Here is a 13979-nt window from a genome sequence, read left to right as displayed (position 1 = left end):
CTATGATTTGGGAGAGGTTTACACCTGCAGCTTCATCATTCCAAAGAAATAATAATCCTGTAAGTGCTTTTTTTTATTTTTAAGGCGAACCTGAAACTTTTCAATTTGTGCTGTGTGCCATCTTCATTTACTCTCAACCAGTAACATCTATACTGATATTTACACATCTGAATAAATCGCACAAGTGTTCCCTTTATTAAAACACCAACAATATTCAAATAGACCTTGTGGTTGCAGAGATATACTCTTTTTAGTTTGGGTATGCACTTTTCGAGCAGAGGCCTAGCTTTAGCCTGGGCTTCTAGTGTGTGGGACAGTCAGTCATCAGGATAAGGATGTTTATTGTCATTGTACGAACATACAACGAAATTAAGTTGGCGACTCAGTCAGTACAGCAGCAACAGTTAAAAAGTGTATAAAAACATTAAGACAAGATGATTTAAAAACAAGACATTAAATAAATATATACAAGATAAAGCACAGGCATGAATGGCTTCAAAGTGAAAAATGTGCTTGGTTACAGTGTCGTCTTATTGACTATATTTGTTTCAGCACTGTCCGGTGTGAGCTGGGTGGCGGTGGCGGGGTGATGGAGGAAACCGCTCTGGGGAAGAAGCTGTTCCCTCAGCTATCTCCTCCTACCCTAGTTTTGTTTTTGAAATGAAAGTTTTTGACCCCTGTTAGCGGTAAGGATGCTTCTACACACCTATTGTCCGTACTCGTAGCTCTGCTGGTGAAGTCTCTGTCGTACTGGAGAGCAATCAATGTTTTGTTACTTTATAGTTTATGTGTGTGGACTTCACAATAGTTGTGCAGAACGAAAGCAATTCCTTCACTTAATAAGCATTAATAAGAAAAGGAAAGTCCTCCGTTTTGTGTCCATCACCCTCCCTAAAGCCGCTAACCGTGACTTCAGACGGCCGCTCCGTAGGTCTGATAACGCCGCTGGACACGCCGCTCGCTGATTGCTCCACTAACAGCTGCTTCCTCCGTAATAATGCAGACTTTAACTGGACAACAGCCGCTAGTAAAGACAACAAGGTCAGCAACACCTGTAATCAGTTGTCCATGTTAAATTAACCTGGTAGTCAAGGCTGTTGTTTGTGATCTTCCGGGTAAGGGTCACATAATAGGGGCGTGACGAGCAAAATGAATGCGGTCTTTACTATAATTTGGACAATTATGTACCAATATTCGACAGGCCAGATTAAACAGCCCAACGGGCCGTAGTTTACCCATGCAGTGTATAGTATACATTCTATATTATATCATATTTTCACATCTAAACATATTTAATCTATCACTGTTTGGGGCCCTTTTAGTTAGGGGCCACAGGCAGTTGACTACCAGCCCAACAGTAATATCTCCCCCCTGGACCAAAATGTATTTTATTGGTGTTTCTGACTGTGATTAGCTGCTACTTGGGGGTCAGACTCAACTATGTCACACGCTGAGGACCCAAGGAAGTGCAGTGTTGAGTGTGAAGTTGTTTCTACGAACCGTTCTCCAGAAAGCTGCAAACCGCAACACCACAGGCCCATTCTGAATGTCTTCAATGGGCACTGAACTAATGAGTCTAATGATGAATTCATTTTTCATTTCAACTTTTCCTGTTACAGTTAAGAGTTTTTAAATATATTATGAGAATGCACAAAAACAGAAATAGTTTTTAAATATATTATGGACGTCTAGTCGACGTCCGTGTGGCGAGGCCGTAAAATAATAACTTCTTTCCTACCTTTTCAAATGCTCGAGTGCTGCACGTGAAACGGTGCCTTTGGAGAGGCTGTGCATCTGCGTTATCTGCTGCCTGGAAACTGCACTACTTTATATAATTTAACAACTACAAATTGCGTCACATCAAATATATTGGAAAAATGTACCGTAGCTAATCAAGGTGCGCCCATCTTTCCCGAGTGTCCGCAAATGCAGCACTGGTCCAGGATGAGTTCAGGCACCATGCTGCCATTAAAACACCCAAAACAGGTGAGCGCGTGACTTTGCTTTTTCCCAGAAAACTCGTTGAATATGATTTATGATAGGGGGTGTAACGTTATCCATTTTCAGGAACGCCGCCCTCACTATTATTTCGCAAGGAACGTGTGTTCCTTTGGATGAAATGACGCAAGCTCTAGCAGCGAAGCGACGTTACGTTAATGTTCCGTTAAACTAAGCACTTGACCTCGTCCACAGCTGAAACATATAAGGTCAGCTGTTAAAGGTAGTTGGTAAGTCTGCAAACGTAACTTGAATGAACCAAACAAACAGAAGTCAAATGATATAACGTTAACGTTATCGTTTCACCGTTTTAACTTGGCTAACAGTAGCTGTAGCTGATGTGTTTAACCTGTAGCGTTATCTTAAATTAGCTAGTTGGTGTTCTTGAACAACATTTACGTGAAGTTGGCGGTGAGTTTGAAAGTTTAAATAGCTGATTATTGTCAATATTTAGTGCTGAACTGACGGTCAGCACCTAGAACAAGGCATGTGTGTTTGTGTTTACTGTTGGTACCTTTTAAATGCAGTATGTGTTCACTGGGGTGACGTTACAGCTTGGGTCAAAATAGCATAATTTGACGTCATAGCACTTGGAAAACAAATAAACTCTTTCTTTCGTTTTTCATATTTTTGTATTATGTATGAAATCACATTGTTCTTTCTCCATTCAGAAATAATGATGGCCACAAATAACGTGGTTATTGAAGCCCAAAAGCTGGAGTCCTGTGGGGCAGCAGGGAATGGAGACAGCTCTATTCAAGTCAAGATATTACAGGTCCCAGCCAAATGTGGACCAATCCCTGCTGTGCAACCTCCACCCACAGCTGCAGGTGTCTCCAAAGGTGTTTCTGTCTCTGCCCCACCTAAAGTCATCCCAGTTGGCCATGTCTACCAACCTACCTCCTCTACAGTTACAGTCTCAGGGCGTCACACTTCCTGTCCCTCTGTCATGGTGGTAGCAAAGGTGGCCACCACAGGAGGAGTGTGCGCTAACGGCCACCCACATGTAGAAAAACCAGCCTTGAGCCAGGTGGCCTCTATGAACCAGACCACAACCCCAGGAAGGACAGTGGTGATAACCGTACCAAGGGCAGCAGGTCCACAGACGGTCACTGTGGCCCCTCGGCTGCCACAGACTGCCTCCCCACAGCTCCCAGCCAATATTCAGATACCACCAGGTGAGCTGCAAAACGCCACAGTTCTGGTCTAGATTCTAGTCCTGATTGGTGGTGATCTCATTTGTGTTTACAGCTTTGGCCACTGTTACATCTTGTATTCTGTTTTTCATATTCAGTAGATTGTGTGTTGAGTCTGTAACTAGTGTTTTAATGTCTGCCACCAGCTGTGTCTGTACTGTATTTGGTCCACGATGTATACATACTTTACCCAGCATGCTCTCTTTTCGAGACAAATCATCAATGAGATATAGTCAGTTATTTTGGTCTCTAATTCTGGCAGGTATGATGTTGATCCGCAGTGACAGTGGTCAGCTGATGCTCGTATCCCAGCAGGCTTTGGCACAGGCTCAGCAGGCACCAAGAGGTGTCGGCAGTCAAGCACCGAGAATACTGGTCCCACAGGTATGTGTGTGCTGCTGCTTTGAATTCATGTGACATCCTCACTCCTTTGGTCCTAACTAGCTGGCATGTCTGGGATTCAGGTATCTGCAGCAGCTGGAAATAAAAGTCATGAGAAGGTGACCGTGATCAGGATGGCAGCCCCTCCCAGTTTCCACCCAGCACCAGTCCAGAAGACCGCTGTGGTCAAGGTACACCAGCTGGTTTACTCCCATTCAGTCACTGACAGCAGCTCATGTAGTGGGCATGATGAGCATTTTTACTGCAAATCAACCTCACCTGTCACTAATAATAATAATGATGATAATAATATTTAACATGCCATTAATGACTATATTTAACCTGCCATTAATGGCGATAATACTTTACCTGCCATTAATGGCGATAATACTTTACCTGCCATTAATGGCGATAATACTTTACCTGCCATTAATGGCGATAATACCTTACCTGCCATTAATGGCGATAATACCTTACCTGCCATAAATTGTGAAAAATGATAACATGATACCGACAATGAAGACTGTTGTAACTGCTTAGTTTGTATTATGCTCTTCTGTTGACGATTGTAACAAGCTCCTTACCTGTTTTATTGATAAGGTAATAGCTATTAGGTCTGGTATTCAGCCTGGGATTTGTCCGTCTACCTGTAGCTCCTCTCAATCTCCTACTGTTCTGGACTCTTTCCAGCCTATCAGCCTTCAAGACCTGGTGGACTTAATCATGAAAACAAAGCCATCATCTTGCCCCCTGGATGTTATACCATCCTCTCTATTTCAGAAGGTTCTGCCAATTATTGGCCCTGCTGTAACATCTATTGTTTATTCCTCATTGTCTACAGGAATTGTCCCTTCCTATTTTAAACATGCCACTATCCAGCCTATTTTAAAGAAACCCAACTTAGATCCGGCTCTGCCCATGAACTACAGGCCCATATCAAAACTGCCTTTCCTTTCAAAAATCTTAGAGAAAGTGGTAGCCAACCAACTTACTGGTGCACTGGAGAGGCACAACATGTACAACAAGTTCCAGTCTGGGTTTCGTAAGCAACACTCAACTGAAACCGCTCTCCTGAGGGTTTCAGATGACATTCTCATGTCTTCTGATGCAGGTGACTGCTCTGTGTTAGTACTTCTCGATCTTACTTCCGCATTCGACACCGTAGACTATAACATCTTGATTAAGAGGCTACGTGATTGGGTAGGCATCTTGGTTTACATCTTACCTCGCTGACAGAAGTTTTAAAGTCTCTGTGGGTGACTTTGTGTCTGCTAGCTTTCCACTGTCCTGTGGTGTACCGCAGGGCTCGGTTCTGGGGCCTCTGTTATTTTCCCGATATTTGTTGCCTTTGGGACCGATTATTTAAAAAAAAAAAAAAAAAAAAAAAAAAAAAAAAAAAAAAAGTTATAATGTTGCCTATCATTTATATGCATATGATATCCAACTCTATTTTCCATTCAAACCCAGTGAGGCTTTTGCATTAACTAGGCTCCTGGACTGTGTCAATGCTATTGGAGACTGGACGGCATAAAACTGCTTCTAGTTATTGCACCAGATGAATTTGTCCCTACGATCAAGCAGAGTATTGGTCCACTCTCCTCTGCTGCCTATTTCAACCTGCGCAATCTAGGGTTATTTTTGATCGATCCATGTCGTTTGACCCCCATGTTATGCAGCTGTCCAGATCATGTTTCTTCCACCTAAGAAATATCAGTAAACTGAGATCTGTAGTATCAACACCTGAACTAGAGATGATTATACACACATTTATCTCTTCACGCATCGACTACTGTAACACTCTTTTCTTGTCACTCAGTGTATCTGCTCTCAACCGTTTACAGGTCATCCAAAATGCTGCCGCCAGATTACTCACCAGGACAAATAGACGGTCTCACATCACCCCCATACTAGGATCTTCACTGGCTCCCTGTAGAATTTAGGATCCACTTTAAAATTCTCACCCTCACTTACAGAGCACTACTCTCGGGTTAAATTTTCTGTCTGTCCCACGCACTCGCCTTAAGAGCCATGGTGACCGAGTTTTTGAGGCAGTAGCACCAAGGTTGTGGAATGCTCTGCCTCCACCTCTACGCTTTGCTGATTCTGTGAACTCATTCCAGAATGGGCTCAAGACACACCTGTTCAGACTGGCGTTTGGGTAACAACTCATGCCCTAGGCCTGCTTTAAGCCATGTTTTAATTTTGTTATTTCTGTTTTTGTGCATTCTTAATGTAAATTATTGGCCCTTATATGGTCACATTATGTTTTTTATGTTTGTAATTGTTGCTTTCTGACCATACATGACCAGTACCAGAGTTCCCTTGGAACTGGACTGAAACCCTCCTATTGAGGGGATCAGGGTGCAGTAGTTTAACCCGTACCAGAATCAACATTTCACCAAAATGCACAGATGCTTGAGTTTGTTTAAGGGCAGGTTCCCATCTACAGATGAAACTGACTCATCTGAAGTTCAAGTGGGACTCAAGTGAGCCTGTCAGAGTATGCATCCCAGCAGGGCGTATCTCCACCTTGCTGCTCCTACACCACAACAACATACAACTCTAAAAAGTCTTATCTGCTTAATTCACCCGTGGTCGTCACCAGTAGCTGCATGCCTGTTACCTTACCGTTATTTAGTTCTATCTGCTGCTGTTTTTAGTTTTGGAGTGATAGATTTGATTATGTTGTTCAGGTGATTGGTGTGACTCCCAAACCAGCTGTAGTCCAGACCCTCAGTGCTGTGTCTGAACGGGGCAGCCAGCCTCGCATTCACGCAGTCGTCACAGAACCCAAAAAGGAGACACCAACCGCTGTTAGTCAGGTGAGTGGAACCAGTCCCAGCTCAGACCTGCATCCTCGGTTTGGATTTCATCTCGCTGAGAAAACAGATTTCAGTCTGAACTGCATTGTGCTGTCAAACAGTCTTCCTTTGTATTATTACTGGTATCGTTTCCACTACTATGAAAACATTCCTGAAAGTATTATGAGTCTATTGTATGATTTCATGATTCAGAGTGTTATATGAGCTAAAATAAAATAAACTCCCTTCATAGTTCGTCAATGTTGCAAGGAGGAGATGACATTACCATGCTTCCAGTTTGACAGTATTTGTAGTCCAAATTATGATCTGACTCCAACCCCCTGAACATACCCAGCATGCCTAGTTGTTGTGGATGTCTCACTGTCAAGTCCCATGGTTATCTTGGGTGGAGGTGCACTTGTTTTCATGCTGACCATGCTCCATGTACATTTTGCCACTGAATGTGTACCTTTTTTTTGAGGATGTACTTATGATTCTGCCTTTTTTACTCGGGAGAAAAGTTTCTTTTTGTACATTTTCTGTTTATGTCGTCATTATTTGTGTTTTTTGTAATTGCACCATTACATAATTTTGCTATGGCGAAACAAGAAGAGTGTGTCACCAATTGACCCAAGTTGACCTTTATCAATATTGTTTATTGCCTGACATTTCGTCAACAGGCGACCCTGGAAAGTGTGAAGAAGTGCAAGAACTTCCTGGTGACTCTGATCAAGCTGGCCTCCAGTGACTCCAGGTCTGCCAACATGGCTAACAACGTCAGAGGACTGGTCAGAAGTCTGCTGGTACGTCTCTTCTCTTCATCAGTATTAGAATAATGAAATCTTCTTAAGTCTGAATTTGATAAAAGATGTCAATTTAAGGCTTGACTACAAAGACGCAGTTGTAGTCACCGTGTCTTCACCCATTTGTTTGTTGAATATGGTTGTGAAGCCTCAAGTTTGACTTTTTGGCCGCCGTCATCTTAATATTTTGGCAACCCTACTGCTGAAAAAGAGATTTTTAGTCAACATGATGTTCCAACTACGTTTTATGAACTGAACACACTGAAAGGGATAAAGTTCTAGGACGAAAGCATGGACAACTCCCAGACCGGACAGCGCCATGTTAGTGACCTTTTATCCCAAGGTAGCCCTGCCCTAAAGCATACTCTGCTTTATGGTCTGTTTGACTCTAAATGGACCATAATTTACTAAATGAACATCATGCTGTATTGAAGAAGACTTGAAACTAGAGATTGAGACCATAAACTCATGTTTACAATGTTTACTGAGGTAATAAATCGAGAGAGAAGTAGTCATTTTCTCATAGACTTCTATACAACCAGATGAGTTGCCCCCTGCTGGCTGTCAGAGAGAACTACTTACTTACTGAAAAGCTAGTATGTATATCTTGATAGTTAAGACTGTTTTGTCTAATCCCTGTTCTCCTCATACTGTCCATTTGTACTTGCATAATGGTTATCATGTATTAATTTACCAGTGTATTCTCTTTTGTTTACAACATAATGTTTCAGGTAACATTAAATGTATCAAAAGTGAAGCATTTGTCCTTTTTCCTATCCTGCAGGAAGGGAAGCTAGAAGCGGAGGAGTTTACAGACCAGCTTTATCGTGAGTTGAAGTCCACTCCACAGCCCTGCTTGGTGCCTTTCCTCAAGGTGACCACAGATTCAACAACATGTTATCGTTCTCTCCTCGGGTGTCTGCAGGTCTAACATGATTCAAACTCCAGACAGACTTTTAACTAAGGATGATGCAGATATATTTTGATGGTCAGTATTTGCTAAAATAAAGTAGATTAACATCCGATCCTTTTAAGTGAACTGGACTGGACTGTGTTTAGTCCACCTCAGCCCACTTGTGTTGCAGTGCTCGGCTCAGCCTCCATGGTTTTGTTCTTAAAACTGGAAACAATTTTAGAGTGTAAAGAACAAAGATTGTAAGATAGTTTCAACAACTCCAGCAGAGTGATACGTGACCTCTCTCGCTTCCCATAAGCAAGTCAGGAGTCTCATTCTCCCAGTTCCCTTCATATCATACTGATCATTTAAGCTTTGAATCAAGTCGTTTGGGCAAAATAAGTTGAGCTGAATTTAGAAGGCTACACTAGGCTATATGTCAGATATTTAATCATTGTTGGGTCAGGTCAGTAAATCTGCAGATACTATATAATAAAGGACTCTTAATATTGATCTGATCTTTTGTCAATGCACCCATGTGTATATTAATCACATAGTGAATCTACTTGCTTATTTATAGTTGGACTTTCTTTTTTTTCTCTTTGCCACCAGAAAAGCCTTCCTGCAGTGCGTCGCCTCACTGCAGACCCCCAGTTATTCATCCAACAGGCTTCAACTTCTACCAGCAACCTCATGAAGCAGTGCAGCACTGTCACAGGACAGAACGTCAGCACCAGCCAGCAGGTAAAGAAACGTCAAGGACATGGAACAGAAGTATGCATGTGGAGTACAAAGACTTGAGACAGGGAGGGTAACGGTGGGGCAGCTGCATGAAAGGAAAGATTGCAGTATATCTTTGGACAGGAGTGTGTATCATGTCACCCACTCACAGACAAACGGCTCCAGAGTGATACTAGAGGTCAAAAACTCCACTGGGAACCTTTTAGGTGCATGCAAACACACGAAGTGATGCAATGTGGAGTAAGACATGTAGAACAGCAGCTTAATTAGCTTTACAAAAGGAGGGGGGCATATTCCAAGAGAATTTACGAGATTAAATGCACAAATTTGCGAGATTGTAGAGTCATAAATGTACGTGACAAAACTCAAGAAAATAGTGCAGTGCTTGTTTTTGTTACATTTCACTTTGAGATGGTGTGAGCATTGGAATGCAAAGTGTCTCTCCCCTGTAAAGTCGAGGACATAATTCATTATCGTCTGTGGGTCAACACAAGCAGCTGTGTTATGTGCCTCTCTGTGTTGTCCTGTCACTCTGACACAGTGACAGCGCCTATCTATGGTAACAGTGGGTATGGAGGAACGTCTTCTCAACCGTTGGTTTTTAGGGTTTGCTGTGTTGAAATAAGAGACACTCCTTGGTGTAGTCAAAGATAAAGTTGTTCGTCTCTACTTTCCTGGAACTTCTTCAATATTGGTGTTCATTCATGTTCATAAAAGAACATGAAAGGAATGGTGTACGTTTCTCTCAGGACCTTCTCCTCGCTCAGAGCCCTTACTCACCATAATAACATGACTTTAGAAGCAGCAACATTCAGATGGCTGGCCTTACCATGGTTTTGCACTCAAAAAACATTTTTCCTCATAAATGTTTGACACTAGCTCAACATCCCTCCACTCTTCATCCACTGGGTTCACAATTTTGCCAGCAGCAGACCACAGGCTGTTAGGAGAGGCACAGTAACACCATTAACCATCATCATGAGCCCCTCAGGGCTGTGTCCTCAGCCCCTTCCTTTCTACCCTCTACATCAGGGGTCTTCAAGGACCCCCAAACTGATAGAGAGATGGAGCAGGGACCCCCGACTATATATATTGTATAAAATAGTGTTTTATATTAAATGGGCCTAGTACCATGTATAAACATACCTCTTTATTGTGCATTCATTACTAAGCTATTCAAATAATACACAGGTTCATATCTTCATGTTTTTATTTTAAACATGTGCAAGGTACAGTGAGTAGGGAGGCCGTGCCACTGCCTTTTACAAACATGCCTTGTCAGCTGATACCAATGCCAATATCAACATTGTCTGTTAATAGCATGATAATCATCACACAAGCTATTCAAACTGATGTTTTCATTTTAAACATAAATGTGGAAACTAAAGTGAATGATGGTCTATTAGTGCCACTGCCATGCATAAACATACCTGTTATCTTTCATACAATACTGAACCATTAAAATAATGGAAAGATTCATGTTTAGAGGAAAAGGAAAAAAAAAAAAAATTGTCAACCAAACATTTCGCGGACCCCCTGTTGAAGACCTCTGCTCTACACTAATTCACCCATCGCCACATACTGCAATACTTGGACTACTCAATGACAACAACTCTGTCAAAACTCTTTCTCACTTCACACAATGGTGAACTGACAACTACCTCCAGCTCAACGTGGGCAAAACTAAAATGCTGGTCGTGAGGGCATCAAACACTAGCTTTAGCAGGAGCTTTGTCCTGTCTGACAAACTGCCTGGTTGACAGTGTTGTGAGTGGGATGGATGACTGCATGTATGAAGATTTTCTTCACTGTCTTAATATGTATGTTGCCATGTGTATATCTTTATATTTCTGTGTTGTACTGGCTGTGAAAACCAATCTCGCCCTGAAACAATCAATCTAAATCTTATCTTAATGATTGCCCTTAAACTGCAGGTTATCCAGCAGCCTCCAGGAGTGACTCTGAGACCGGGTATGACGACATTAGTCCAGTCCAGAAATTACATATTGAAGAGCAGCAGACCCATCCCCAAACACACAGTGGTCCAGTCAGGAAAGCCCTTTGCAGGTAACATTGGAATGCCATCACTTGATTGTGTTTCTTGGTGTCATTTTTTGCCATTTGTGAATCTAATCAGAATCTTAGAACACAAAAGTCTCATGTGAGCTAGTGTATCTCTTTTTCCCCCAGCCCTCTACTAGAACATGTTTAATGTAAAAGAACAGCTAGAGCCTGAGCCCCACGGCCTCCTCTCCACCCTGTAACCTGGAAAGAGGACGGGCTGCACAAACACAAGAATGTAGACTGAGTGTAACGGTGCACATTCATCAGGGTGTAGTTCATGCCCTGGTTTAGGAGTCACGGTTCAGTGCATCTTTGGCACATCGGGGAAAGAAGGATCCGTTCTGCTGGGGACTGTGGTAATGTTTTGCCCACTGGCAACTTTGGTAAACTATTTTTATTATAGAAATAAGTAACATTTCTGTATTTCGCTGTATAAACACTGAACTAACACTTTCCCAGAAGAAAACCGGTACCAATAGGCTATATTGAAATACTAGGCTATACTGAAAAGCATCTCTTATGTCATGAAAATACCAAAATAAAGTTGTGCCTTAGGGGTGAGTGTTCATGAGTTACCCAAAGTACCCAAAGATTTCTCCTCCTGGTGATCGGCACTTCTGGGTGATGCCGCCGAATGTGCGTCAGCATGTTGGATGTGTTTCCATTCACATCCCCTACAACGTTGGCGCAACACCGTCGCACCATCCTCGTCTTGTACACAACTTTGTCTCCGTTGCTGTTGACGCTGACCGGGAACCCGCAGTCGGCTCTGACGTTACGTGACCCACTCGACGTGACTGTTGGGTACAAATATCTAGAAATGTTATCTAACACGTACCAGTACTGGTGTAACTGCACAAAGATCCCATTGCAATGGAAATGTAATCAGAAAGGCCAGACTTCATCAAATCTACCAGGGCTACCTTTCTGATTTGCATATTGAGATTAGATTACAATGCAACAAGAATGCAGTAAGACTATTGCTTATTAATACGAGGTGGAGATGCACAGGCCCCATACTCAGATGAAGTCTTAGTTAGCCCGTCACTGCGGCCTGTAGTCACACAATTTCAGCGAACTCCAATTTCTGAGTCTCTAAAGTATTTGTGCCGACCGAATTACATCCACAAACTCAGACAAAGACTTGGCTAAATATACTTCTACTCTCCAAATAAATTTGTATGTTTTTCTTTTTTGTAGGAACCTTTTCATTGAAGCAGCCTTTCACCCAGGAGCCACCTCGTTCCACCAGATTTGCATTCAAGGACAGTTCAGGATCATACAAGTAATACATCCAGTTGATGTCTTTAGACTCAGGTGTGAGGGTTTCAAGTGAAGCAATTCAGTAAATCTGACCAGCATTCTGTCAAAAGGCAAAGTGTGTTCGCGTGTGTGTGTGTTCGCGTGTGTGTGTGTTCGCGTGTGCGTGTGTTCGCGTGTGTGTTCGTGTGTTCGCGTGTGTGTTCGTGTGTGTGTGTGTGTGTTCGTGTTCGTGTGTGTGTGTTCGTGTTCGTTCGCAGAGAGGAGGATGACATTAACGATGTAGCCTCCATGGCTGGAGTCAACCTGAGAGAGGAGAATGCACAGATCTTGACCACGGTGGTTGGCTCTGTGGTGCAGTCGTGCCAGGATCAGCCTTTCCTCACACCGAACCCAGTGCTGCACCGAATCCTCCGTACAGGTACAGGAGCCAGACTGAGACCCAGCATTCATTACACCAGTGTTACTGCAGGCTACTCTTTAGTTTAACAGCCACTGATGGAGATCAAAGGCACAAACAAAATCCTAATAATGGATATAATATAAGGTGCCAGGCTACATTTAAAATGTTTACAGACGAATGTTTGATGCCACTGCATTCAATTGATTCATTAAAGTCTCAACAAGACCGATAAATATAACACATTTATTTAACTGTATGAACTCGCCTGTAATGTGTGTGACTCTTGTTGAGATACTCTTGTGTCTCCTGTGTTAGGACAGGCATTGGGAGTAACGGATGTCGGTCCAGAGGTGGTGGCTCTGGTGTCTCATGCCACTCAGGAGTGTCTCCGTGGGCTGCTGGAGAAGCTCACTGTGATGGCAGAACACCGCAAGGCGGCCCTGAAGGTACAGCAGTGTGACCCCGACCCAAAGCAGCCGCAGTGGCAAACTCCATGTTATTGCAAAGGAGTGATTTATATGTATTCACACTAAGAAAAAATGATCATACGTGTCTGCTCAGTTTGTTATGATGAAAACGTTTCTTGTTTTTACAGATCCTATGGCATTATTAGCTAAGCCAATCACAGTGAAGCATCACAACAGCTCAAATAGAAAGATTTGTCTTCAGGGAATCAAAGTGTTGTCAGGATGTGACAGAGCAGCACGACATCCCATACAAGTCTGCAGCCAAAGGCAGAGTGTGTGTGTGCGTGCAGTGAATTGGCACTGATCGTGATGATGATAGAAATGGATAATAAGATGTTGACAAAGCCGTTTATAAATACGATCACCTCACCCGTGATTTAGATTGTTATTCTACTACCTCTCACAATGTAACCGGTCACATCATTTTGTAAAATGTGACATAGCAGAGTTTGCACCGCTTTGTATTTCAAGCAGTGGCGAACTCGCGCTGATCGAAGGGCATGAGCGGAAAGAAAGTCTGCCATGGAAACAGGGTCGCTCCAACGTGTGTGTGTGTGCGCGTCAACAGGAGGACTTGTGGCATGCCAAAGTGAGTGATGTGCGATCCCAGCTTCGCTTCCTGGAGGAAGTGGAGAGTTTGAAGAAGAAGAGGAGAGATGAAGAGGAGAGAGAGAGACTGCTGCGTTTGGCCAGAGTGAGCTTATGTTTGAATTAAACCACCAGATAAATATCAAGATTAGTTCTCATGAGCATTTGATCTGAAACCACTGTGACCATTTCTACCTATATTTAGGTCCATTCTGCTCACTAACTTAACATCTGTCTGTTTGTGGTCAGAGTCGCTCACACACTGAGGATCCACTGCATCAGCAGCTCAAGCAAAGAGCCAAAGAGGTGTGCGTTTCAACTCAACCATACAATCAAACTAAAAGCTGTGGAGAGGGATCTGTTTACTTATATATATATATAT

General features: G+C 42.8%; 1 protein-coding gene across 1 annotated transcript; it reads left to right on the top strand.

Moving 5' to 3' along the window:
• Window positions 1–1908: 1908 nt before the first annotated feature.
• Window positions 1909–13903, top strand: LOC116401260 (transcription initiation factor TFIID subunit 4-like; the record flags this gene model as incomplete). Its single annotated transcript, XM_031879579.1, has 14 exons — window positions 1909–1986; window positions 2670–3176; window positions 3457–3578; window positions 3659–3766; window positions 6269–6397; window positions 7057–7179; window positions 7964–8053; window positions 8687–8818; window positions 10750–10882; window positions 12080–12164; window positions 12400–12560; window positions 12858–12988; window positions 13578–13649; window positions 13847–13903. Coding segments are annotated over exons 2-14 (1845 nt in total), but the record flags the coding sequence as incomplete, so codon positions are not given.
• Between the last annotated feature and the right edge of the window lie 76 nt (window positions 13904–13979).

The sequence above is a fragment of the Anarrhichthys ocellatus genome, unplaced genomic scaffold, assembly GCF_004355925.1.
Source record: "Anarrhichthys ocellatus isolate YVR2014 unplaced genomic scaffold, GSC_Weel_1.0 scaffold300, whole genome shotgun sequence".
Taxonomy (NCBI): Eukaryota; Metazoa; Chordata; class Actinopteri; order Perciformes; family Anarhichadidae; genus Anarrhichthys; species Anarrhichthys ocellatus.
Note: the sequence above shows the minus strand (reverse complement) of the source record. Positions and strands in the feature narration are given on the sequence as shown.